The sequence below is a fragment of the Penicillium cataractarum genome (assembly GCF_028827025.1).
Source record: "Penicillium cataractarum strain IBT 29864 chromosome Unknown utg000005l, whole genome shotgun sequence".
NCBI classification, from domain to species: domain Eukaryota; kingdom Fungi; phylum Ascomycota; class Eurotiomycetes; order Eurotiales; family Aspergillaceae; genus Penicillium; species Penicillium cataractarum.
The window spans coordinates 3,268,816-3,294,809 of record NW_026622741.1 but is presented as its reverse complement, the minus strand read 5'-3'; the positions used below and the strand labels follow the sequence as shown (position 1 = coordinate 3,294,809).

Sequence of the window (25,994 nt, the reverse complement as noted above, 5' to 3'; positions counted from 1 at the left end):
CCACTCCCACACACATCTCTCTCCCTCCCGACCTTAAATCCCATCTCCACCCCCCAGACCCCCCGGAGCCCTCGCTCTTTCTTTCACCATGTCAGCCCAAGAAGAATTCGACCAGCTGGTGGCAAACAATCGTGCCCATACCTCATCCCACCCCGAAGATCGTGACGACTCCCCGCACTTCTCCGACGACAACGATTCCCTCTCCTCCCCACCACGTCACCTGCGCCAACGTCGTGTGTTCGACTCCTCCGACGAAGACGAGGATAACACAGACAACATGGTCTCCTCTCGTGGCAATTACCACGTCCCCAACACCGTCTTCGAAGCCAACACCGGACCCAAGGGTGTCATCGCCGATGCCCAGGCCTTTGAGCGCGCCCGCAAGAAGTCCTTCCGCAAGACCCTCCTCAGCGCTGCGGGCTTCGACTCCAATGGTCCCACCTTTAGCTCAAACAAGGGAACCCGGGACGAGGCATCTGCCCCCGGGGTTGAGGGTTCGTCCGGTAGCGAGGACGATGAGGAGCGGTTTATGCGCAAGTGGCGCGCCTCGCGTATGCAGGAGCTTCAAACCCGCGGTATGCGGCGTCCCTCTCCACGTGGGCGACGCTTTGGATCTGTAGAGACCGTTGATGCTGCGGGGTACCTCGATGCCATTGAGAAGGTGACCTCGGATACTATCGTTGTGGTGTGCATTTATGATCCTCACGTATGTTTGAGACCCCATTGACCCTCTTTAATTTCCGGTCTAACTTTCCTTTTCTAGTCCAATGACAGTGCCATTGTCGAGGAGTGCCTTGTCACTATTGCCCGCAGACAACCTACTACCCGCTTTGTCAAGCTGCATCATGAGATTGCCGAGATGGATCATATCCAGGCTCCAGCGCTGCTTGCCTACCGTGGTGGTGAAGTCTTTACCACCATTACCGATATCATTCGCAACATCCCCAAGGGCCGCAGCTGCAGTGCTGATAGCCTAGAGGACCTGTTGAAGCTGTATGTCGTCATCACGAAGCCCAGAACATGCCCATGATTTGAATACTAATATATCTTCCAGGAACCGTGTGCTCTAAAATAGCATCGACGTCACTCTTTTCTGCATCATCTTCGCACAGCAACGGGCGTCTTGGTTACTTCCTTTTCCTCCATCTCCACTACCATCTCTCTTCACCTCTTCCACTTCTGACATGTCTTCCTATCTCATCTTTTTTTCACTCATCCCCTACCTTCATCTTCTCTGTTAAATGCATACAAAACAGAAAAAGACGGCGGCTGTTTTCAGGCGTTGGGATCTCAATAGACCGTGTGGAACGGAGCTCCTGGCTGGAATCTTGTTTTTCTGGGGCATACGCTGTTTGGCCCTGTGATTTTCCTTATTTGTGTTTTAACGCCGACCTGTGTCTTATGCCGATACTCTCCTTGTGTTATTTCCCTTTTGTTTTCTGTTCTGGCTTTCTGGGGTTTTGGATTTTGAGCATGTGGTGCGGGTTGGGCCTTGGTTAGTTGATATTGGTTTTAGTTGAGATATCCCATGATGTTTTTGATTCTTTACTGTGAATGTCCTCTCCTTTACTTGTAGTTTGTTTCTTGTCTATGAAGTTTAGTTTGAGTTTCAGATTTTGACCTACCATCCATTACATGGCTAATCTCCACAAGCAATCAACTTTTTGCCCTGAATCCATCCCGTTCAACCTTATTCGCCAAATATGCATAACGTAAGGGCCTATGTCATGTTTGTAAGAATGCACGTGGGTGATGGCCATGCAGTATGCGTCTTGTTTCCGTGGGCAAATCAGGATATTCCTTTTGCCGCGCAAGTACACTACTCGAACACGGGGATTGCCTCAGTAGGTGGAGTGAGATTGCACTACAACAGATGTTGGATAATGCCCAGAAAGTGGTATCGATAGTTTCTGTGCTTGAACTCAAATGGAAGTCTACTTAAGACCTCCAGACCCAAATTCCTCTCCCGCTACTAGATGAGCCTCAAGGTCAACATGCAAGAGGATCACCTCGTATCGCCTGGTGACAATGCTGACCACGTCAGCTGAAGAGTACCTAAGTAGTCTATTATTGGATAGATCTGTTACAGTGAAGATAATGCGAGCCTTGGCATCAGCACTTCTCGACGCCTCCAACTATATTGCTAGTGAGAGGATGCCCAAGGCTTATCTGGACTCCCACATGTCTTCTCAGGTCAACGAACTCTACACTGTTTTTGACCTAATTCTTCCCTAACATCATAATCATGACGACTACAGTAGCTTTCCAAGGTCAAAATTCTGGTTCCCAGATAGGCATCAATCAAGGCAAAATCACTCTTCATCACCATACTCATGCAGGTACCTTCCCTGATTCTTTTGGGCGAGACCGCCACTAGATACTTAATAGATACAGATCCCCTAGACAAACTGCCAGTCGCACACGAAGCCGAATTCGACTCCTACAAAGACCAACACGAAGAAGAATGTCTGCCAGGCACTAGAACCGAACTTCTCAGCAAAATCCAAGAATGGGCCATATCACCAGAGGGAAAATGCATGTTCTGGTTAAGCGGGGTGGCCGGAACTGGGAAGTCAACAATATGCCGGACTGTGGCTAGACGGTTGAAACAGGACCGATTACTAGCAGCAACTTTCTTCTTCAAGAGGGGCGAGGGTGATAGGGGGAATGCAACGAAATTCTTCACCACGGTCTCGAGACGGATCGCGAAGAGTACGCCCGAACTAAGATTGCTTATTCAGAATGCCCTTAGTGAGGACACTGATATTGCGACGAGGTCACTTAAGCACCAATTCGATACCTTGTTACTTCAGCCAATTCAAGAGCTCAGGAAATCGAACTCCCATATCCCGACTAGGGTTATCGTGATAGATGCGTTGGATGAATGTGACCCGGACGATGACATACAGGTTATACTACAGTTACTCCCACAACTACGCGAGGCACTAAGTCTACGGATATTCCTGACTAGCAGACCCGAGCTCCCTATCCGTCTAGGATTCTCCGAAATGTCAGATGACGCCTACCAGAATCTAGTTCTTCACCAAATTCCCGAAACGGTGATCGCACACGATATAACCCTATTCTTGGACCACCGACTGTTGAAAATTAGGAAAAATCAATCACTGCCGAATGACTGGCCGGGATCTACAAATATCCAAGCTCTCGTGGCTCTATCCGTGCCATTGTTTATTTTCATCGCGACTCTTTGCCGAATGTTTGAGGACCCGCACTGGGATCCGGTGGATAGTCTAGATGAGGTACTCGGGTATAAGAGAGACGGATCACAATTGGAAGCGACTTATCTTCCTATATTGAATCGACTTCTTAAGGGACAACGCAAGAGACAAGAGTCCCGGCTAGTTGAAGAATATCAGAGAATTCTTGGCACGATCGTGATACTTGAGCGACCACTCTCGATTACGACGCTTTCAAAGCTGGGCGATCTACCTGAGCGCTTGATCGGTCTCAGATTAAAGCTATTGCATTCGATTTTGAACGTGCCCGAGGATACATCTCTGCCAGTACGGCTATTTCACCTTTCTTTTCGGGACTTTCTCCTCGATCCAGAAACAAAGGCGACAAATCCGTTCTGGGTGGATGAGAAGGAGGTACACCGCAGATTGACTAGTCGATGTCTCCTTCTGTGTCAGACCCTAAGAAGGAATATATGTGAACTGCCAAGTGATGGAACAAGGCGCGAAGAGATTGATTCCTTGAATATCAACCGGTGTCTTTCTCCAGAATTGCAATACGCTTGTCGTTATTGGGTACACCATCTCGTGCAGAGTCAAGACTCCCGCAACGAGATAGAAGCCGCTTTTTTATTCCTTCAGAGTCACTTTCTGCATTGGGTTGAGGTCATGAGTATTTTAGGTATCGTTTCAGAGGCCGTTGGAACGATTGAGCTATTGCAATCAGGTATACAAGTAAGTTTCAGACAAGGAGTCTGCGCATAACTGTCCCCCTTGTCCAAAGCCGGCTAATGTCCCAAGCAGAACAAGAACCAGGAAATAATCGACTTCCTCCATGATGCTAAACGTTTTCTTTTGAAATTCAGACAAATCGCCGACGAAGCACCCTTGCAAATATACTCCTCGGGACTTCTATTCACCCCCAGAAAGGCAATTATTCGGAAATATTTCAAAGAGGAGCTTCCTAGCTGGGTATTGAGACCACCAGATGTCGAAGAAGCCTGGAGCGAAGATCTACAGTCTCTCGAGGGACATTCATTCGGTGTTCAAGTCGTTTCATTTTGCTCCAAGGGTCGGATTTTAGCATCGGGTTCATTCGACAAGACGATCAGACTGTGGGACACGAGAACGGGTGCACTGCAGCAAACTCTTAGAGGCCACTCGGATGGAGTTTCATCCCTGGTATTCTATCCCGATAACAACGGTAGGTTTCTTGTATCCGGCTCCTACGATAAAACGGTTCGGCTATGGGATACTGTCACTGGCGAAATGAAGTGGTGTCACAATGATCATTCAGATGGCGTGACGGCCGTGGCTGTATACCCAAACAGTCGACTTTTCGCATCGACTTCGTTCGACCGCACAGTCATGTTGCGAGATATGACCACTGGCGCGATCCTCCAGCCGCCTCTTACGGGCCATTCACGCTCTATATTCTGCCTAGCATTCTCGGCAGACGGAAAACTGCTAGCATCCGGCTCTCGAGATAAAACCATACGTCTTTGGGATTCTACTAGCGGAGCTTGGCAAAGGACGCTTCTGGGCCATTCAGATCTAGTTTACTCTGTGGCATTTTCCCCACAGGGTCTTTTAGCATCTGGCTCCGAAGACAGAACAGCTCGACTCTGGGATCCCGCTACGGGTGCGCTGCTGCAATGTTTCGCGTCTCGCATTGAACTAGACGCAGTTTACGGGGTCACTTTCTCGCCCGATGGGAGACTTTTAGTGACTGGTTCCGGTGATAGAACTGTCAAGGTTCGGGATACTGCCATGGGAACCTTGAAGCATACGTTCAAAAGCCATTCGGCTTTGGCTCGGTCTGTGGCGTTCTCTCCTGATGGCCATACACTTGCGTCAGGCTCCTTGGACCACACAGTACGGCTCTGGGATTTGTCCACACACAGTTCACAGCAGAGTGATGATGGTCATTCTGATTGGGTTTGGACTATCGTATTTTCACCTGATAAACAAATCCTGGCTTCCGCGTCGTGGGATCATACTGTGAAACTTTGGGATCCCATCTCAGGCCATCTACAGAGAACACTGAAAGGTCATTCGGATGCTGTTTTGGCGATAGCATTTACCTCTGATGGCCAATATCTCGCGTCTGGTTCTCGAGATGAATCTATCAAGATTTGGGATATCACCACGGGTTCTCTACAGTTGACGCTTATAGGCCATATGGACCCAATCTACTGTGTCACATTCGCCCCTATTAGTCGACTCTTGGCATCTGGATCGAGCGATGATACAGTTAAGATATGGGACGCTACTACTGGCGCTCTTTTGCAGACACTCAAAGGCCATTCAAGCTCTATTCACTGTGTGGCATTCTCCCCCGATGGTCTATTGTTAGCTTCCGGCTCGAGTGATCATACAGTAAAGCTTTGGGACATTGTTACGGGTACTCTCCGCCATACTCTTGAAGGCCATCAAGATACGCTCCTATCTTTGACCTTCTCCCACAATGGCCAGCTTCTAGTTACTAGTTCGAGCGGCCAGACCGTCAAGAGTTGGGAAGTCATGAGCGCAACCTTGCAACACACCTACATCATGAACGGGGAGGTCACCGGATTGGAGTTCTCGAACAACGATTCATATCTGAGAACAAATCTTGGGTTACTCTATCTCCAATCTTTGGATGATCCTAACACTCAAATCTCCCATCTCGCCAGCGAGGGCATATCCATATTAGAGGATACATGGATTGCAATCTGCGGCGAGGCAGTCCTGTGGCTACCCCCCGAGTATCGATCCGTCTGCTCTGCCATTCACGGTAACAAGGTTGTCCTGGGACACGCCTCGGGTCGAATTTCATTCCTAGGGCTATCATGTTATATTGATCAAGAAGCATCTGGCCGCTAGAAGCGCTACTGTGTGCGTCCATTTTCACAGCCAACGTTGACCATAAGGCCTTTATATCAAGGAATTTGAGATTCAGTATCCAGATTGATCATACAGCCCCCTAACCCGTTTATCAGAAAAAGGAAATAGCCAACTATGATTCCAATCGTAGATATTCCAATGTACATGGACTGGAGTCTACGAAAGAAAAAGAAGAAGAAAAAACCACGGTCACGAAATAGAAAAGACCACACAGCCAAGGTTCCTTTAAGGGCCCGCTAACTCCCCAATTCAAAAACAAACCAGTAAAGAAACATGGAACGGCAAAAAAGGGTGAGATGGGGGAAACAGAGCATGGGGAAGTACAAAATGAGAAGGAAAAAAAAACGTGAAAGACAGGAGGAACTAGAAAGAAATTTTTGCTAGAGCAAGAAACTTTCGTGATATGGAAGGAGATTTGTGCCTAGAACATCCAGAACCGGAACCAAGAATTTCAAATGGGTAAAGGTGACTGTGCCTTTTCTTTGTCCACGTTGCTTCGTTACAGGGGGTTCTTTACAGGGCGCCCCGGTCAGCCGTGAAGTCCCAGAGCATCTTGATCAGGGAATCCGGGAGGGTGTACAGGTCGACATGGAACTCGCCCACTGTGGAAGAAATCAGATTAGCTCGAGAAGTTTCCGAGGTTGAGGGAAAGTGCTTATGCTTACTCTCAGCATCGTTCTTGGTGTACGAATCGGCGGACTTGTTATCATGTACCATCTGTACAACTTGCAGCAGATCATCCTCGTTCAACTTTTGCAGACCATCGGCAAGCTTGTCCATATCAACCTGAATACTATATTAGCCTCGAAAAAAGGTCACGAGCAAAGCAGAGAACTCACATTCTTCTCAGTGCGCTTCTTCTTCTTGGCACTCTCCTCACCGGTAGCACCGCGCTTGGCCTTGAGACCATTCTCGTCACCAGGAACGGGACCAGACTCACGCAACAGTGCCAGGAGGGCGGGCTTGGGGTTGCGGAAGGTCTGGAATACGCAAAGATGTTCAGTCAGCTTCGGTTCATCTCACGTATACACAAAAGAGGATCTCACAATCGGGTGCTTGGCCTCATAACGAGACTGAGCAAAGTTCAAGTCATGCCTGATCGAGTATGTCTTATCCGCAACCAGCTCAATGGTCATATCAAACTCACCCCATCCCTCCTCTTGGATGCGGAAGGGGGGCTTCTTGAAAGCTGTTTTTGTGTCTCGTCAGCCCCGATATGTCCCAAGAAGGGGCAATGCCTAGCAGATGACCGCGCAGCAGCAGCTGGGCATAGGCTCAACTGGTAGGAAGATAATACATACTCTGGATGGCTCGTTCTCCGAAACTGGGGTGCAGGTGGAAGACAGCCTTATCGAAGACGGAAGCCGGCACCTGCTCACCCTTGTCGTTCACCAGATACACCTCGATCGACCACTCGCGCTGAGGGAAACCCTCAATTTCCGATGCCTTGTCACTATACCAAATCAGACGATCATGGTCAGCCTATGTAATATACATCATCTTTCACGTTCCGGTATGTATGCGGGGAAGCTGTGGATGGCAGGTGCTCGCGAGCTCCTTGCGCGCCCATCGGTCTCGACCCCGACGCGTTTCTTATTCTCGTCGCACCGGAGCCATGATTTCATCGGGGGATAGTCCCGTCAAAACCAGGTATATGGAGGAGAGAGGATCAATCGCTCGTGGTGGGTAGGGAAAGGTAAGGTAAGGCCCGGACACGTACATGATGTGCTGCTCCGTGACGAGACGGACAGTGCGCTTAACCTATATCACAGAATAAGAGTTAGCATCCAGAATATTTCAGTTCTAGACGACAGGCTTCAAGTCCAAAAGGAGGCGATCGATCAGCGTGGAGACGCGCGATGTGAGTGCGGCTTCGCACCCCAGATCGCGGTCCGGACGTTGAGAACGACGGGCCCGGGCCTAGCGAGAGCACTTAAAAGAAGGAAGGAAGAATAACTCACGTCAGGCATATTGGCAAGAAGAACGTGAGAATGTCACGGTCACCGGTGTTGTTTAGGTAAGGTGGGTTTGGAGGAGTGCGCGCCGAGAGATGCAAGAAGCTCGGAACAGTTTGCGCGGGTTGGAAGGGAGACGCGGCTCTCCTGTATGCAGGTGATGGAGGGTAAAGGGTGGGTGGAAGAGAGGCAGAAATGAGGCGAGATCGTCGTTGCAATGGTCACAGGGATTTAGCCAGAACGGCGGTGAGCATTGGGGGTATTCGAAGTGAAGGGAGAAAAGATGAGAGCAAGCGGGAGTGGGGAGGAATGAAGTCGACGGGCAACGGAGACCAACTCGGAGAGCTGAACAAAGCCTACAGGTAGAAACCACTCGCCAGCAATAGATATACAACACGTTTTTATTTTGAATTTCTAAAATGATCGATGGGTACCCCAGGAAATTTGGTCCTCTCATGGTCAGTTCAAAATTACTTGCGACCAGGTGCCTGTCATTAGGCCGTGACGGGCTCGTAGCTACTACTAGGCATCATGAGATCAATCTATCTGTCGCTACTTCTAAAGAAAACCCAAGACAGCACACGATAGACTATGTTTTGACGTGCAGGGTGTATATTCGATGGAGAAAAAAAATAATATGTCTATCTACTGCCGACTGTGGACCAAAAGACATCAAGGAACTGCCCTCCGTTTCATAATCACATCACGATAGCCGTTGCGAACAGCATCATCATCATTGACTGCCTTGGTCGTCACGTCGTCGGGGAAAGGGGTAAATGGAGAAAGGTCATAGAGGCATGGATGGGAGAGGAATGGAGGAAATGTCATGATTCTTTCGTATTTGGGGGGAATTTGAATTGTGGGATGGGTAAATGGGTAAAACTGGAGCGCAAGGTCCGTCAGCGAAAAGCATTTCATGCTAATAAGCTTGGGGGCTCCTCCATGCTGGAGAAAAGAAAGATGCACGGTGCGATCCGTGTTTACTCGGAAGCACCGAAGATCTTCTCGTTCTCCTGCTGGGCCTTCTCAAAGGCATCCTTGAAGAGGTTCGCGTCTGGACAACGAAGGTTAGTATAATTTCATGAGAAATCGCTCGTCTGAATGGAATCAACTCACTCTCGCTGTTGGCAAAGCGGATGGCAAGAGTCTGCTTCTCGGGCTCGCCCTCGGAGACATCGGCGGTAGTGTTCCAGACCCAGCTGCGGTCACTGCCGACGTTGGGGCTCAACTTCATCTCGGGGACGACTATTAGATAGGTCGCAGTCAGTATGAATATTCAAAAACTCAGGGGGTTCCCGGGAAATTCTCACTGTAGTGGTTGGCGCAGACCTTGAGGGTCTTGTCTCGGCGCATGACCAGGCGGGTCTTCTGGTTCTCCTTGTGCTTGAGCAGACGGACGTCACCGGTACCACGCTCCTTCCACTCCTTGCTCTCGGGGTCGAACTTGAAGAGCTTGGCGCGCATCTTGAACACCTGCTCTTCGAGCTCCTCGTGGGTCTTGACCTCAACCACATCCTTCAACTCCTGCTTAACCCAGCTGGCATCGGAAACGACCTACACGGAAGAAGAAAAATGGGTTAGAGACGCATATCCAAAACTCATTGCGAACGGGATGAAATGGTGTGGGTGGTTGGGTAGCGGCGAGCCACACAAGCTGCGGGGCTCGAGAAAACACCCCGCGTTCTGGGGCTTGAGTGTTTTGATTTCCATCACCGCGCATCCCCAAAACCACCCAACCCAAGACACCACCCCATTCAAGTATTCCAACTCACCTTGTCGGCCTCAACGTCCTCCTCCTTCTCCTCCTTCTGGGCCTTGGCGGAGCCGGAGCGGTCGTTCTCCTCCTCGTCCGCCTTGGGCTTCTCCTCCTTCTTGGGGCCACCACCGAACATGGAGAAAACGGTGTCGGAAGTCTTCACGGCGGCATCCTTGGCAGTCTCGGCAACCTCAGCGGCCTTAGAGGCGGCAGCCTCAGTGACGGTCTTCTCGCCCTCACCGGTGGTGGCGGTCTCAGGCTTGTCGGCCTCAGGAGCCTGGGTGGTGGGGTCGGGCTTGGTCTCCGCAACGTCAGACATAGCGAAAATAGAGGTGAAAGGGTTTTATTCGGGAAAATAGGAGGTAGGAGAGGATCGGAAAGAGAGTGAATACCGGGGATCAAGGTATTCAGGGGTAAGAAAGTGCTTTGTTGATGCGGGAGGGTTGGATGAGGGGGGAAAAATTAATAGTTTGGGTGCGGGCAGAACTCGCCACCGCTTTCGGGCCTTCGGACGGGTTTACAAGGCAACTACTTCCACCACCAGTAGTTAACTAATGACTTATATCATGGATTTTACACGACATACTGAGCCTAACTAGTACAGCCTACCTGAATTAAGTGCCTGAGGAAAACTAGATAAGCTCTAATGTTCCTCTTTCGAAAGGGTTTCCTCAAGGTCTTTAGAACTATCTTCCTAGATAATCTGCGAATGATTTCATAAAATGCGCTTATAACTATAAGGGATTATGCCAAACTTCATTTTTGAGCAACGAGATTTTCTTTAGACCACCTCGGGGTTTGCAATTATTGTCGCTAACGAGAAGCTTTATCTTTTCATCACTGTTGAAGATGTTGATCTCCCTCTCTTCCTCGGGATCGATGGATTGGACGGATACTCGAAATTAGGCGAGCTCAGTATGCGTGACTTCTATAATTCATAATATACTCCTACGTGGCCTACTTAGAGGGCAGAGGTATAAACTAAGCCTTAAATGATTAGGTCAAGGTTATCCTCTGAAAGACAAAAAAGAATAATACTCGCGTGAGTTCAGCCTCTCCAAGTTACCATCCCGCCCAGCCTGATCGCCGTAAACAAAAACCCCCATCAATAGCCAAAGAAACATAGAAATCAGCAAGAGTCGAGTGCAGAAAAAAAAGAACATAAATCATGGCGACACTGGGAAGCTAGCCTCGACCCCAGCAATGATCCTAGTCGCGGCGCCCCACAACGCGGCGTGCGCGTGCCTGAGCCCGATCTAGCGCGGCACACTTGGCACTACGCACTCGATCCATCATGGAGTGAATATCAACTTGGGCTGCAGAATCGCCGAGGCGATTCCAGGCCTCAATGACAAGCCCTCTGGCTTCCTGGTTGACCCGGACAGAACGGCTGTGCACGACAGCAGAGACGGTTCGGAACTGTTCAAGCGCATTACGAGTAATGACCTCGGAGAGTTGTTTGGAGCGCGAGAGCACGGTATCCCGTGCGAGAAGACCCTGGCGTCGCAGGGTGTCCTGGTGCAGGAAATGAGACCGCTTGACCAGATCCCCCATCCTCACCTGCACATCGGTGGAGACCCGGCCGTACACTTCAGCCAGGCTGGTTTGAGCAATTTGCAAGTCTTTCGTGACTTGCGAGGAGACCTTTCGGGCTGCTCGTCTCCAGCTTGCAATCTTCAGCCACGGTGTTCCAAAGTCAACGGTCGTGACTTGGTTGATTGGTGGCTTCGACTTGGCAGAGACGGTGATATTGATCAAACCATATGCATCCTCTCGGTCTAGCCTTAGTGTATAGACTCCGTCAAACAGCTTGGAAAGCTCGTATGACAGAGGCTGCTCGTATCGGCGAGCGCTCACGTTAAAAGGCGGTTGCTTCTTATACGTGACAAAGCTGCGAGGAGGCTTGATAACCACGTGGCAGTCACCAACAACTTGAATCTCAAAGACGTCCGGACTTCCAGAAGAGCTCGAATCGGTAATTGTAAGCTTTGCGACATGGTCGATGATTGCTGCGGGCTTGCTATTTGGGTGGCACGACTGCCCTGCGGGCCATATAGACCCCGAGGTCTGCGGAACTTTGAGGACTGCCACGGAAGTCGATAAAAGAGGAGGACTCAGTTGAGACCCGGTGTTGGAAAATTTTGGCCCGGAAATCCATTGAGATACAGAAACAAACACGGTATTCACAGCTGCATATCCGATTGAGAGAGCAATAGCGGAAATCAGTGTCAACGTGACAAGGCGCAGCATGGGCCCTAGCTCACGCGCCTTGGAGGAGTATGATGAGTGGAGCCAGTTCCGAGGGTACTTCTCCGGGTCTGTCGATGAGTATAGTTCAACCGGTCTGGGGGCATCAGCAGTAACTTTAGGGATCTTCTTGGGATAGAGGTCCATGAGCGAAGCCAAGTTCCTGTTGAGCTGGCCGGGTGTGATACTCTCGAATGTCTTCAAATCGATGGGATACCGACGCAGCACGGCGGTTTCCCCAGTCCGTGGGTGTCGAGACTCCAGGCACATATGAAGACTGTTGTGGTTCAAAGGGATGGGCTCGCTCGCCCGCTTCCAGAGCGGCTCCTCCGAGATCACCATGGCGGGGATTCCATGCCGCTCCAAGAAAGTATGGACATAGTGCTGCGTCTGGATAGTAGCCGGACTATCTCTATCAGACACGAAAAGAATTGCCACATCTGGTAGAGTCCATTCCGATGCAGACGAGATCCGATATTGATCGCCATCCCACCATGACCGACATGCGGGGCGATTCTTGAAGTCTAGGTGCAAGGTGCTGGGTCGAATCTCGTGAGACTCGGCACTCGCATCCTTGCACTCGTCCACGACAAGCTGGACGTGGATCGGGAGAAGCTCTGCAAAGTTAGGCACGGCACCAGCTCCGAAAGAGGTTGGCACCACATGGTAGCGGGAGGAGTTGGCCGAGCTGGTTTGCGATCCGGCGGTCGAGCTTGATACCAAGACATCGCCGATCTTGTCCAGGATGATATTCCGAGAGTCTGGCTGGCCAATATACAAAACACGATAGGGCTTATCCAGGTCCAGACTTCCTTTGGTCATGGTTTGCTGAACCGTGGTCATCAGGATCGCACCCTCCACGTTATGCGGCAGAGACTCCCTCATCTTGGCCGCCTCCGCGTCATCGAAAATGTGGATCGTGTGCTTCAGCTCTACTCTCTCCCTCTCTGGCCATTTATCGGGCTCCACAAACTCGATCGAGTCGATCGACTGACGATAAGCCGTGCGGGTGGTCAGGTTGCTATTGTCGATCGCCGTCTCATCCTGAGTGAACATGATCGGGAACTGCTGCGAGGCTACCGAGTCCTGCAGATCGTCTCTAACAACGTCCTCGTCCTCTGGGGGATATTCGTCGTCAGGGCCACCGACTTCGCTGCTGCTGTATCGCTCATCGAGACTGGCTACGTCGTCGGCGCCGGTTGGGTCGATCAACGACCCCATATCGGTATTCTCGGAACGGCTGCCATCCTCAGAATGTAGATCGGAGACACTCAGGTCTGCCCAGCTATCACCGAGAGATCTTGCGGGCAGCGTGAGATGTTGGTCTGACGTCATGTTGTTGGCTGGACGAGAGCGGGACAACCACTCTTGAACGGAGGCTGAGAGCGGCGGGAGGGTCGGGTATTGTAGATGAGAGGCTGTGTGGGCGCTCGGGGGACGCCTGGGCGACTCTGAAGCGTCAGCCATGACTTTGGGGGGATCATAGAGTGATTGTGAGAGTGGTTTCAAGGAAAGAAAGGGAAAGGATGAAGCAGAGAGAGAAACCAAACGCACCGCGAGGATGGGGATGCCTGGGATCTAAGCATGTGCCCCCGTTGGGTGGGTCTGCGGGGAGGAGCCCGTCAGCTGGTCGCAGTATCGAAGGGCAACTGCCACGGGCAGCTGCGGAGGAAATGGAGAGTAATGGTGATAGCAGAGAAGACTGAATGTACGAACAGCTCGATAGATAAAAAAGTGGGTGGGCTGTGGTGAAGAAGGAGAGGAGGATGATAAAAAGAGGAAGCTTTGAGGGAAGCCATACTTTCGTAATCGATAAGCATCCAGTGACCAGGGCGGGGTTGCCTGCCCAAATCAGTTTTAAACGGTCAAAGAGCTCCTCAGCAGAAAGTTCTCTCCTTTCCTCCACGATGGAAATTCTTGGTGATTATTTATTCCTTCTCTCTCTAGCTATGAACAAGTTTCTCTTTGTTTACTGCTATCTCTATGGATGCTCTTCGATCGTGACAGTACAAGATGAAGCTACTCCATTCCGCCGATAAGCTGCCACGACTCCACCACGCCCCACCGATCATCCCGGGCCGAATGAAGTATAGTCTACGGAAGTATATAGAGCACGCTACCTAATTCACAACTGTTTATTCAGACATTTTATACAACCTATGGAGTAAATATGTGGGGATATACGGTGAGCTACGATACATTCTTCGGCTCAACAACTCCAAACAGCCTCAACCAGCTTTCGACTTCAGGTTCGACTGAGAGACCATCTCTTACCTCACTCAACACTGCGAGATAACCGTGCCTTCTTTCCAATCACGCCTCTCGCCCAATATCCCCATATCTCGTCACGTGTGTGTCACCATCATGCCTCTTATATCCCTCCCTCTCGAGATTCTTCTCATGATCATCCAGATGCTGGACTGTTCGAGCCTCTCCGCCCTCACTCGCACAAACAGATACCTGAATACCTGCTTCACGAAAAACCTCTATCACCGCAGCATCAGGACTGAACTGATGGTTGGGCGCTCCGCTGGGCGATTCAAAAGAGTTAAGTTGGGACAGCTCGGCGATTTCTCCGGCTTGGGGGTGATGCTAATGTCCCGTATAGCCATGACTTTGACTGGTCATACATACCACCCTCACTGCCGTTGATTGAATCTGCCGCAAGAAACGAGCTGGAAATCGCGACTTTTCTCCTAGAATACGGCGCAAACGTTAATAGGCAAGACTGGAGCGGCGCAACAGCTCTGTACATGGCATCCAAACTACACAATCAGTGGATGGTACGACTGCTTCTCGAACATGGGGCGGATATCAGATTTTCTTATGGGTTCCATCCTCATCAAAGTGAGGTCGAGAAACTAATGCGAACATACTCTGGCCGTCTTAAGGAGGGGGAACCGGTGGTTCCAGCGGAGTGGCCTGGGGAGGTCACATGATATCGGTAGGTTCGTGGACGCAAGAATGAAGGCCATCCAACCCCGTGAAAGATCACCTATCTGATATTGATTTGGTGTGTTTGGTAGAAACAACACCAACCTCTCTCCTTGAATTCTAGCTGGGAAGAAAATCGATGAGAACTGAGAGGGGATTGAGGAAAGGAAGACCGACGAGAGAAACGAGGTCTCCATTCATAACACAAGAAAGGCTATTTTTGCATATCCAAATTTCATTCTTCCCGGTCTTGGAGTTTCCTATTTGAGCCACGGGCGGTTGCTTGCTAAATCCATGGATAGTTACCAGAACGGGTTGTCCTTTATGTAATTCTCCCTTTCTATCGACGGGAGACTCCTATTACGAATAGACTATTACTTATTTGATTTCATTCACGTCATGCATATAAGGCGCTGAGAATCCCTTACAATCATTCATCAACCTATCTGTAAAACTACCCTAGACCAACTACTTCCAAGTCTACCAAAAAATGCCTCTCACATCTCTACCTAATGAAATCCTCCAAACCATCGCCGACAATCTTGAAAACGAGAACGAAGTCAATCAATTCATCCTCACAAGCCGAGGGTTATACTCCCGCTTAAACGACTGGTTCTACCGCCGCAATATCCGGGAAGGAGGATGGGCTCTCTTCCACGCAGCCTACAACGGCCGAGAAGACACCGCAAAGCGACTTCTCCGACTTGGGGCTGATGCAAACGCTAAAGGCAGCCACCATTCCTTCGCGGCTGTGAGGACGGTCTTGGGAGTCGCCGCATGGAGCGAACATTACGAGATGGTCAAGTTGCTTCTCACGTATGCAGCCGATCCCAATGAGCGCGACTCTAGAGGTCGAACGCCGATATTCTACGCTGCGCAGAATGGAAATGTCTCGATTGTGGAGCTCTTGCTCAAGTGGGGAGCGGATGTCAATATCTACGATTTCAGTAATCCTCCCGAGACTCCACTGGACAGCGCTTTGACGGCGGAAGATAGTCAGGGCGTTGTGGCGCTTTTGCTGGATGGGGGTGTTCATGCGGGTATTGTGGAGGGCTCGGCTCTTTGCAGACCGTATTCTCCATGGTCTGAATCGTCTACATCGTCTTTTGAGTATTAATTTTTTTATGTGGGCTAGCATTGCTTTCAGGTTGCTATTTCTACTTGGTTCGGAGTCGTAACATACTCGGCGCGGGATATGGAATATTTCAGAACTGGCGATTAGGGTGTTTCGCATTGCAGATATACTCAAGGAGCGCTAAATGCATTGAATTAAGTTATAATTCTATGAATACATCAATACTGCAGGTCTCTTGCCCAAGTTCCCATTCTTCTCTACCTAGAAATGCTACTCGAAGACCTCAAGCCTATATACATCCACAAAGCAGACCACACATTGTCAAATCGTTCTACATCACAGCACGAAAAGACCGACGACGACTGCAGCCCCACCAAGCATCATCTCTTGAGCAGTAGCAATCGGCATAGCGGCATTGCTAGTAGAGGCGGCAGATCCGGAGCTCGTTTGAGAGCTGGTACTGCTGGCGGCAGAGCTCGTACCTGATGAGGCCGAGCTAGCACTCGTACTTGTAGACTTGGCCTCATTTGTCGCAACAGTCGCTCTAGTGGCCGCAATCTTCGAGGAGGCCGAAGAAACCAGATCCGAATAGTTGCTCGCGCTGAAGGGAATCTTTGTGAAACATTCGCCAGCAGTGGACCAACTATCGTAGTCATCGCTTGTCGTAGTCGCCGTTGAAGCGCTGCTAGTCTCCACGGGAGGAGTCAGGTCGTAAACGCAGCAGAAAGCATCACGGTCTTCAACTAGCATGTTTCCATAGCAGCATTTGGTATCGCCATTGAATGTGTTTGATAACCAATCCCCGGAACAGGTGGCTGCGCTGGAAGTGGCCACTAGGAGGACTATTGGGAGGAGGAATGTCTTGAAGGATGGCATGATGGTTTTATATAAGCCAGAGATTGGGACTTTTGGAACTAATCATTAAAATCAAAGACGGATATTGTCCGGTTCTTATAGAGAATTGGACGCCAAGGACCTTAGCCAGGCCCAGTTGCCCTGTGCACGGAGCTGCAAGTACAACCTTCTTGATTGGCAGAGTAACCCCTGATGCCTTATAATGAGGATCCTTAGCTCGCTCGGCGGGGAACCAACGGTGGGGCTGAGTCCTGGAGACTTGGAAAGTATCCAGTAGGAAGAATTGGAAGCACAAGGTTGCGGCGAGGGATTTGGGGGCCGCTAGATTTCAGGCTCAATCCCACGGGTATCCAGTGCCCTACAGGAAATTCTTAGGTAATGAACGAGAAGCCATACGTAGTTGAGGCTACATAGCGCCTCGTGCATTACATTGTGACTATGCCAGGGGAAAGGAATGCATGCTGCCCTCAATAGTTGTAAATGCCGAGTACACTGAAGCTCCTCTCCGAAGAAATGCCTCTTCGCCAAAACAGAGGCAGGGAAACACTTTCTGCCATGATTCAAAATGTCCAAATCATATGAATCCCACTAAAGAAAGTTTGTTACAACAAGGTACTTTTGAGCACCCTATAGTATGTCAGTTGTTTCTACGGTCTAGATATCTCGGATAGGGATTGCCGGCCGAGACCCACGGGCAAAATGCCTCTGGGTGCCAGGTGGAAGCAATGGCAGGATTGAACTCTAGGAAGCAGAAATCATGTCTTCAATCGCACTAAAATTTACCGCCGTAATTATGTACAAAACAAAATGTTCAAGAATCGGCGGACCAAGAACGCCAAATCTATATCCAAAGAAAACCTGGTATCGCAAAGTCCACCTCACTCAATGCAAGTCAACATGTCTAGAAGAATCAAAGATGAAGTAAGTCTTGATGCAACGCGAGAGCCGGAATGGGCTGAGCTCAAGAAATTTCGGTCTTGGCCCTCATTAACTAGATCTTCTCGCGGAGAAAGTCCGGAAGGATGCGGTCCTCGACGCGGCGCATCAGCTTGTTGGTCTGCTCGGCCAAGCTGAGGGTCAAGATCTAAAAGCCATTGGATTAGTATTTCAATTGACTTATACCCAAGTAGATCAGACTTACGGTGTGGGGGAGAATACGGGCCAGGTGAGCGAAGAAGCCCTTGTAGATAGCCAAGACACCCTCGGTGCGGATAGTCTTGAACAAACAGTCAAAGACACCCTGGTACAGGTTACCAGTTTGGTTGTACATGCGAGCCATGATGGTATCTGGAAATCAAAGTATTAGCCACAGTATCACGTTGGTCTCGAAAAGTGTCAGACATACCAGGAGGATGCATGAAGCAGCACACAACAAAGCCAGACGCCGCACTGCTAGCCAGATGCAAAGCGGGTCCCTCCTCCATACCCAAGTGCCGTGTCAGACGGCGCTTGGCGAAGAAGTATGTGGGGAGCTGAACAGCACTACCGAAGCTGGTACGGATCATAGCAGCTCCAACACCACGATAGATACCCCTGACACCCTCACTTCTATAGATCTTGCTCAGGCCATCGATCGAGTTCTTATAGTTATGCTGGGTACCGACAGGAAGGAAGGGCGAATAGGACTGCAGGCGGGTCTTCACCAGGAAGAACGGAGATCCAGCAGCCGCACCGATGACTCCAGAGGCCGCACCGGCGAAGACATTAGCACCGAGGGACTGCACCTTGGGATCGCTGTAAATGGCGTTGGTAACATTAGAGCGAATGGGTTCGTAAAAGCCGAGGCGGCAGCCATTGAGAAGGACCTGGTAGATGTACTAGATATGATCCGGGCGTTAGCTCACGCCAGACTTTAATAAATGGTGCTATTAGGGGGCATAATTTCACTCACGGCAGATCCAATGCCACGGAACAATCCTCGGGGGCCTTCATTTTGAAGGATAACCTTGACACCGTGCAGGACACCCCGATACTTCTTCACACCTTCGTTCTTCGCCTGCAATTCACCCTGAAGTTGTAACCTAGAGGTTATCAGAATCAGCGCTAACATCAGGCGACCAAGGCGACCGATTCTGTAAAGCTTACCGAATCTTAACGGTCTCGAAACTGTGGGTGACAGTTACGGCACCGCAAGCTGCGATACCACCGGCGAGGAAAGCCCTAATTTAACCACGCCGAACGTTAGCATAAACTTGGGTTAACTCCAATTGCACTGGTGAGGGATGCAACACCATACCCAGTTGTGGTAGACATCGTGACTCAAATGTAAGCCTGTCGCGGCAGATGACGGATCAGTCAGACGAGTAAGATGGCGATCGGGGTGAGATCGGAGAGGGCGATAGAGGTAAAGAACGAGGCGAGCCCCCGATTAGAGAGTGTGGGAAAAGTTGAAAGCCGGCGAGGCTTGTTCGAGGGCACAAATCTCTATATATCGAGGGCCGGTGAAGTGTTGAGACTGTCAGATCAGGCGTCCGGACGAAGTAATCTGGGCTGAAGTGCATCTAAAAGCTTACTTGCGGTTACTGCAGGCCGAAACTCGGCCTCCATGATTGGTCAATTGCCCCTGCCGAGCTCCGACTCCGGGGGCGGTCAGGACGGTCAGGGCGGCCAGGGCGGTGACTCGGCGGAAAGTAAATCCGTGGCGCGAAAAAGAAGGCGCGCGTGGAGAGCTCTTTGTCTGGCCCAAAGCGGAAAGCGCGACCCTGCCCTGGGCCCTTCCGCCCAAACGACCTGAGCGTTGACTGTCTGCATTGTTTCCCTGTACTACCTAACTCAGTTCTCTTATTACTTCAAGCTCAACCTCCTCCTCCTCCTCTCTCACGCCCTCCTGACCTGAATCATCAGTATCCCTCTGCACCACCTACACTCTCAATATGGCCGAGGGCCAGCAGCAGACAGCGGTGTCTCAGCCGACTGCCCAGGCTACTCAGCAGTCTCAGAAGATACCCGATGTTATTCGAGGGTATCGTCCCTGCAAGGTAGGATAGCCAATGGATCCTCAATCTGCCCCCACGCCGCCGCTCATCCTCTTTGTCTTAGTCCTTCAAAAGCTCAAAGTCAGAGTCCACCTCAAACTATACTACCTCTCTAGACTTTGATGACCAGGGCGACTTCGTAGTCGCTGCTGGTGACGACGAAACCATTCAGATCTTTGATGTCAAAGAAGGCAAATCCACCAAATCGGTTCCTAGCAAGAAATACGGTGTTCACCTCGCCCGATTCACTCACCACTCTCGTCAGGTGCTGCATGCCAGTACCAAGGTTGACCGTAAGTACACCGAATGGTATTGATTGATAGAAATTGGTATAACTCAGTCTGTCGGGTAGATTCTTTGCGGTTGCTCGATCTTCACAACGAAGGATATGTGCGGTACTTCTCCGGTCACACAGACAAGGTCACAAGTCTAGCAGTGTCCCCCGGCAGTGATGCCTTTATTTCTTGCTCCAAGGACGACACGGTCACCGTCTGGGATCTCAGTTCCCGCAACCCACAGGGCAAACTCAAATTGGCGACCCCATACCTCGTGGCATTTGACCCTTCGGCTTCGGTTATCGCGATTGCTTCACAGTCTACCTCCTCCGTCCTCCTCTACGATTTCCGCAATTATGACAAAGCGCCCTTTTCCACCTTTGACCTCGCTCCGTTTGAGGAGATTTACACCCCTTCGACTCGTGGACGTGCCTGGACTAAGCTAGAATTCTCCAACGATGGGAAGTTTTTGATGGTTGGAACCGACTATCATGGACATTACATACTAGATGCCTTTGACGGCACGGTCAAGGCTTTCTTGACTGGCAAAAGCGGACCAACTGGTCGCGCTGCCCCAGTGTCAACTACTGGCAAACCTCTGGGTCAAGGCGATGCCTGCTTCACCCCTGATGGACGGTTTGTGATTGGCGGCAACGGAGAGCAGCAAGACGTGCTGGTGTGGGACCTCAATGAAGTACGAGAGGGACGACACGACAATGCCGCGTTACAGCCTACTGCCAGACTACCTCACCGAGGTCGGACTGCTCTCATTGAGTACAATCCGCGGTTTAACATGATTGCCAGTGCCGACAAGGACATTGTGTTCTGGCTTCCCGACGAACCGCCCCGGCCATCCGACAAGTAGGCCTTTCACTTACGACTTTGAAGTAACTTCTGCGGTGGCTCGGATGTGTTTAATTACTATGACCCGAGGTTTAAAGACACTCAGTGGACCAGACTCGTTTCTTGGACTACTATCATCTCTATCATCTCTATCACGAAATATCTATGTGAGCGGAACATCTCAACCGATGGTGTTTCTCAAACAAGGGAACTTTGTCTATTTCTAGCGGAGGGCCCTTCCCAAAGGGTGTGCGGTCGATGAACACCTGACGACCACATCTCTCTATTTCTATGCTTTGCGATCTTTTTCTTTCCCGGCCAAACTTCGGGCTGTGTCACAGATCCAGACCATGGGTCCCTCGAGGTCTTCATCAGTGCCTCGATTAGTCTCGATCGTGGTTTCGATCTGCTTATCGATTGTGCGATTGCTGGAAATGGTCGTCATTCCAGTCACCCACCCATACATGAAAACGCTGTGGTTGATATCCGATAACCCTTCTGCAACTCGATCTGCCACGGGGGGTATTTTTCCCTCTGTCTTTGCCGCAGTGATGGCCGGCTGCGGGTCGATGGCCTTGATGGGGAGTTGCCAGTGTGTTGGCACCTGCCAGTCCGACAACTCCTGGAATTTTTGGACGGCGATCTGGCGGTCCAGGCGCGCATATGGGGGATCACCCATCATAATCTTCGTCCTTTCTTTCTCGGTATCGGTGCCTATGAGTTCCACAATTTCGCGCATGCGAATTGCCGCCTCGTTGGTACACAGCAGCTCATGCTCACCCATGGCGGGCCAGAGCTCGGTTTGTAACAGCGGCTGCTGCTTTTCAACCTCGATCTGCCGAAGAATAGCTCTATGGAAACTGGGTAATGTAACGATTTCCTTGGCATGGGATAGATCAGACACTAGGGCGAGGAGCAGAGTGCAATCCACATTCAAGGTAGCAGTGAAGCGTTTGAATGGCCTGGGCAGCAGGCAGGTCAGCTCGGGCTTTTTGGCACCGGCAGCTATTGACAGAGTCTCTTGACATTCGACCTTGACCCCATAGCTGCGCATCTCATGGAGAATATCATCAATTTCAGGGACATTTCCTTCCCCGATTTTAGGCAGTACCACTCGTAGTCGCGGGTGTCTATACCGCAACCGTGTAGCGTCGGCCGCTTTCCTTAGATCGCGTGCCAACTTGATGAGTTCCAGCTCATCCTCATCATCATCCTCTTCGTAGTCCGAACCATCAAAGTTCCGTAGCACAGTCCGTCGTCGTGGACCGTCACTCCCTTCGTCGGACATACACTCGTCCTCCGAGTCCCGCTCCCACCCTTTCTTAGCCATCTCGAACAGCAATCTGCTTTCCGACATGGTCGACACTTTGACCCATTCTTCTCCATCATCGGCCACGATATCCACAAAGACACTTTTGCGTTTATCCTTATTGGGCTGTTTTCCCCCGCCCTTTTTCGAAGTAGTCTTGGATGCACTCTTCTCCTTCTCAGAAGAATCCTTCACTTGTCCATCCCAATAGAACCGTTTCCCCAACGCAAGAAGCCCGTAGCACGAGCCCCTCGCAATATCCCACACAGCTTGGTAGAATGGTAAATTGGACGACCGCAGCGCATGCATCAGCCGCATATCCACCGAATCATCATCCTCCCCAGCTTCCCCGTCCCCATCACTATCATGGTCCTGATCCTGGTCCTGACTTTGGCTCTCCCTCTGAACCTTCGTCTGGGACTCGCTGGTACTAGCAGCACTCTGGAACCGCTGCTCCAATTTCTGCAGCATCTTCAGCTCAGAGGTCACATTGGACCTGAACTGGCGCACCTCGACGAGTTGCGGATTGCGTAGGGAGGACTTGAGGAGGCTCTGTAGCTCGTCGACTTCGGCGAGAAGATCGAGGCATTGCTGATGCAGGCGCTCGGAGGCTTTAGAACTGGGCTGGATCGGGGAGGGTATGTATTTCTGCAGGTCGAGGGGCTTGTGTGGGAATGTTGGAGGGTCGCCGGTGCTGGCGGGGTCTTGCGTCATTGTGGAAGTGGGGTTACGCGTGTTTTGGGATAGTGGACTATATGGACTGCATAGATGGAGCTGGAGAGATGCTTGATTGGCGCTGGTTGGGGAATTGACGGCTTTGGAAAAGTTGGGTACGAGGCGCGTGTGCTGTGGCTTTGTGCCTGGCGGAGTGCGGGGCGGATGCGATATGCTTGCTTATCGCAGATGGAGCCCAGGAAGTTTGTTTATGTGATTGATATAGTTGAGACTCGTGGGTCTAATATGCAATTGAGTTGGATTCAACCAAGGACCGGAGCATAGGATAGGTTAAATACGGGCATACAAGGGTCCAATATAAGTCAGAGATGAGGCTCTGTATGACTCAAGCTGTCAGTGGGACCCGCCCCGGTCGATCTATAGGCTTCTGGCGGATTCGACTTGTGACAATAAGAGTCATGATCAAAGCAGTATCCTATCCTGGAGGATCTAAATCTCTGTCATTAATATTTGTACATGATGTCAATAACTATTTAATTTCAGCAGCTAAGCAAATCCTGTTTCTGCAGCAAGCTATTCAGAGCATATTCCGGTGGCCAACATACAAGCCAGGTCGATCCAGGTGTATCAAATTCCCATCACACTAAACAAAAAAAATGAAAGGGAAACAAACGCCGCGACATGCATGAAGCTCGAGCCAGACTCTGGACAGATGAATTTTTCACGCTGTTCTCAAGAAAGGCTCAATTGGCCCCGGTCAATGAGGACAAATTGCTAGCACAAGACATCGAGTCATGGTCCGCTCTAATGGGTGAGTCGTTGTCTTTCGCTAGAGTTACGAGGAGATTCGTCATCATCCGACCACTTGTCTCCGTCCTCACCAACGGCGAAGATCGTCTCCTCATCGAGGGAGGCCCGCTGATTCGACGCCGAGACAGGCTTGGGAGGCACGGGCGACAAATCGCGACGCCCAACTGCAGCGGAACTGCCGGGGTACTCGGGAGGAGCATCCAAAGGATCTTCCTCGTCAAGGCCACTGCCGAATGAGCGAATCTCGAACCCGTCATCATCTTGGGCGAGCTGCAAGAAGTTATTAGTATACCACTTTCAACACACAGTTTCGTTTGTTAATAAACCACGTACCTCATCACTCATAGCGAAGCGCCGGTTGTTCGCGGTTGGTCGCCAGAGATAAGCGACAAAGGCAATGTCGAACAGATAGACCAGGTTGAGCCAGCCATCCAGCACGAACCACCGTGTCTTCCAGTGCTCGGGAACAAAGCTGGCATCACTGCGGCCGGCAAAAGCAAATGAGTTGATGAAAAAGAAGCCGAAAATTACGATGATGCTACCAAGGATGCACCACCACAGCTTCTTGTACATCAGCGCCTTGGTCTTCTGCTTACGATCGATCAGGTCCTTCATGGTGGCGTTGAGCGAGTTCAAGGTCCACACATAGAAAGCCGTCAAGGTACCGGCCAAAGGCAGAACAATCAGGAGAACCATCGGGCCGGCACCTTCGGGAGTAATGGACAGACTGGCGATCGAGTAGACCATGGCGAAAATGAAGTGCGCAATGGCCAAGATACGGACATAGACCATGGTCCGGCCCAGAGAGGGCTTGACGACGCCGTAACCCATGCAGACGATGAGAAGGAGGAAGAATGAGAAGGCGTTTCGACCAGCATTGAGAATGGCAACAATAATCATCAATGCCTTTGCCATGGTATTCAATCCATGCCGGTTTTGGTAATCTAGGAGGGGAAAGAAGTCAGATCACGGAGCAGAAAGATGACAAAAACAAACAACATACCATAGAAGCCCCAGGTCATCAGCTGCTCGACAATCAAGAACACAAGGATCGCAGTAATGTAGTTCTGGACGGGCACTGTTTATAGTTAGCACCTGCATCGGCCAATGGACTGATTTCAGCCTTACGGATATCATGGCGGTTTTGAACATATAAGAATGCCCAGAACCTAAAAATCTGTCAGCTTTTCTGCTCTGGAATATACCGAGTCCATATCCACATACATTCCGACAACAGCGTAGACAATTGTCAGAGCCCCGTAGAACGGAAGCTTAGCAATTTGCGCCGCAGGAAGTTCACCGTACGAGTTCCGGAAAGTAACCACCGCGTTATAATCCTCCCCAGAGTATGCATAGGTGCTGACGCAGTAGAAACCGGTCTTGTGTACCGGGTACTTGATGGCATCGGGGTTGTTGAGATGAACAGCCTTGGAAATGATCGGGCTTTGAGAGGCATCGGTGGCGTTTTTGGTAAGAATGAAAGAGCCGACATCTTCTTGGTTGCAAAGTTTCGCGTCCACGGCCGCCTCGTCGCAAATGGTATCCTTCATCTGAGGTGCAATCCATTAATTCCTATTTCTGCCTGGCCGTGAGACTCGGGGGGAGATACCTCGGCGTCATCAGATCGGTACTGGCCAATCAATTCTTCGTCATTCCATTCAAAAATCACCAAACTGGCGAGAGGGTCTCCCTCCTGGTTATCGGCTTTAGAGAACTTGACCAAGATAAAGGGGTCGACATTTCCACCCCAGGCCTTTCGACTGTACATCCCTGAGCATCGTTGTCGGTGTGCCTCGTCGGATTTCTATGGAATCAAGGTTGTCAGAACTCCATTATACAAATACGGATGGACTGATCCCAGCGAGAACGCGACGCCACTCACAATTTCCACTTCGTTAGCAAGCACGGAGCCTGCGAGCAGGGCCGTTAGGCCGAGTGTCCGGAGCCAGCCCTTCATCGCGATCGTGAAGAAGCAAGCAAGGCTCCAGGGTTCGGAGAGAAAGGCTATTTAAAACCACGCCGCATCCAATATGCGCCGGATAATAGTTAGAAAGAGAAAGGTGTCTTTCAGGGCAGATCCACCGAAGCTCGTCCGGAACCGTCGAGCTCAATTGCGTGGCCTGAAAGCCCGGGGAACCCGCGCGTGTAATCTTACCTAAGCCGCCCGCCGGCCGCACCGCCACCAACTACTTTTTTCATGAACTT

The 25,994-nt window shown here is 50.7% G+C and overlaps 11 protein-coding genes across 11 annotated transcripts; 4 read left to right on the top strand and 7 right to left on the bottom strand.

Moving 5' to 3' along the window:
• Positions 1-88: 88 nt before the first annotated feature.
• N7496_006880 (phosducin family protein) lies at positions 89-1,070 on the top strand (the record flags this gene model as incomplete). The annotated part of the gene is made up of 3 exons (XM_056699809.1): positions 89-706; positions 764-993; positions 1,055-1,070. The coding sequence occupies 3 exons, from the start codon at positions 89-91 to the stop codon at positions 1,068-1,070; spliced, it is 864 nt and encodes a 287-aa protein (XP_056555222.1).
• A 1,263-nt stretch (positions 1,071-2,333) lies between these two features.
• On the top strand, positions 2,334-6,059 carry N7496_006879 (uncharacterized protein; the record flags this gene model as incomplete). Its single annotated transcript, XM_056699808.1, has 2 exons — positions 2,334-3,611; positions 3,999-6,059. The coding sequence occupies 2 exons, from the start codon at positions 2,334-2,336 to the stop codon at positions 6,057-6,059; spliced, it is 3,339 nt and encodes a 1,112-aa protein (XP_056555221.1).
• A 534-nt stretch (positions 6,060-6,593) lies between these two features.
• Positions 6,594-8,050, bottom strand: N7496_006878 (putative transcription initiation factor subunit (TAF30); the record flags this gene model as incomplete). The annotated part of the gene is made up of 7 exons (XM_056699807.1): positions 6,594-6,682; positions 6,746-6,866; positions 6,920-7,060; positions 7,127-7,269; positions 7,382-7,533; positions 7,801-7,841; positions 8,042-8,050. The coding sequence occupies 7 exons, from the start codon at positions 8,048-8,050 to the stop codon at positions 6,594-6,596; spliced, it is 696 nt and encodes a 231-aa protein (XP_056555220.1).
• A 965-nt stretch (positions 8,051-9,015) lies between these two features.
• N7496_006877 (Ran GTPase-binding protein YRB1) lies at positions 9,016-10,110 on the bottom strand (the record flags this gene model as incomplete). The annotated part of the gene is made up of 4 exons (XM_056699806.1): positions 9,016-9,089; positions 9,152-9,280; positions 9,346-9,589; positions 9,808-10,110. 4 exons carry the CDS (start codon positions 10,108-10,110, stop codon positions 9,016-9,018), a joined length of 750 nt encoding a protein of 249 aa, XP_056555219.1.
• Positions 10,111-11,000: 890 nt separating this feature from the next.
• Positions 11,001-13,505, bottom strand: N7496_006876 (uncharacterized protein; the record flags this gene model as incomplete). The annotated part of the gene is made up of 1 exon (XM_056699805.1): positions 11,001-13,505. One exon carries the CDS (start codon positions 13,503-13,505, stop codon positions 11,001-11,003), a length of 2,505 nt encoding a protein of 834 aa, XP_056555218.1.
• Positions 13,506-15,462: 1,957 nt separating this feature from the next.
• N7496_006875 (ankyrin repeat domain-containing protein) lies at positions 15,463-16,089 on the top strand (the record flags this gene model as incomplete). Its single annotated transcript, XM_056699804.1, has 1 exon — positions 15,463-16,089. One exon carries the CDS (start codon positions 15,463-15,465, stop codon positions 16,087-16,089), a length of 627 nt encoding a protein of 208 aa, XP_056555217.1.
• Positions 16,090-16,383: 294 nt separating this feature from the next.
• N7496_006874 (uncharacterized protein) lies at positions 16,384-16,923 on the bottom strand (the record flags this gene model as incomplete). The annotated part of the gene is made up of 1 exon (XM_056699803.1): positions 16,384-16,923. One exon carries the CDS (start codon positions 16,921-16,923, stop codon positions 16,384-16,386), a length of 540 nt encoding a protein of 179 aa, XP_056555216.1.
• A 970-nt stretch (positions 16,924-17,893) lies between these two features.
• N7496_006873 (putative mitochondrial oxaloacetate transporter (Oac)) lies at positions 17,894-19,155 on the bottom strand (the record flags this gene model as incomplete). Its single annotated transcript, XM_056699802.1, has 6 exons — positions 17,894-17,986; positions 18,044-18,189; positions 18,248-18,719; positions 18,794-18,923; positions 18,988-19,062; positions 19,139-19,155. 6 exons carry the CDS (start codon positions 19,153-19,155, stop codon positions 17,894-17,896), a joined length of 933 nt encoding a protein of 310 aa, XP_056555215.1.
• A 620-nt stretch (positions 19,156-19,775) lies between these two features.
• N7496_006872 (WD-repeat containing protein SWD2) lies at positions 19,776-21,017 on the top strand (the record flags this gene model as incomplete). The annotated part of the gene is made up of 3 exons (XM_056699801.1): positions 19,776-19,880; positions 19,942-20,170; positions 20,230-21,017. 3 exons carry the CDS (start codon positions 19,776-19,778, stop codon positions 21,015-21,017), a joined length of 1,122 nt encoding a protein of 373 aa, XP_056555214.1.
• A 267-nt stretch (positions 21,018-21,284) lies between these two features.
• N7496_006871 (uncharacterized protein) lies at positions 21,285-23,018 on the bottom strand (the record flags this gene model as incomplete). The annotated part of the gene is made up of 1 exon (XM_056699800.1): positions 21,285-23,018. One exon carries the CDS (start codon positions 23,016-23,018, stop codon positions 21,285-21,287), a length of 1,734 nt encoding a protein of 577 aa, XP_056555213.1.
• Positions 23,019-23,783: 765 nt separating this feature from the next.
• N7496_006870 (uncharacterized protein) lies at positions 23,784-25,746 on the bottom strand (the record flags this gene model as incomplete). Its single annotated transcript, XM_056699799.1, has 7 exons — positions 23,784-24,059; positions 24,123-24,733; positions 24,793-24,867; positions 24,918-24,958; positions 25,014-25,339; positions 25,399-25,593; positions 25,672-25,746. 7 exons carry the CDS (start codon positions 25,744-25,746, stop codon positions 23,784-23,786), a joined length of 1,599 nt encoding a protein of 532 aa, XP_056555212.1.
• Between the last annotated feature and the right edge of the window lie 248 nt (positions 25,747-25,994).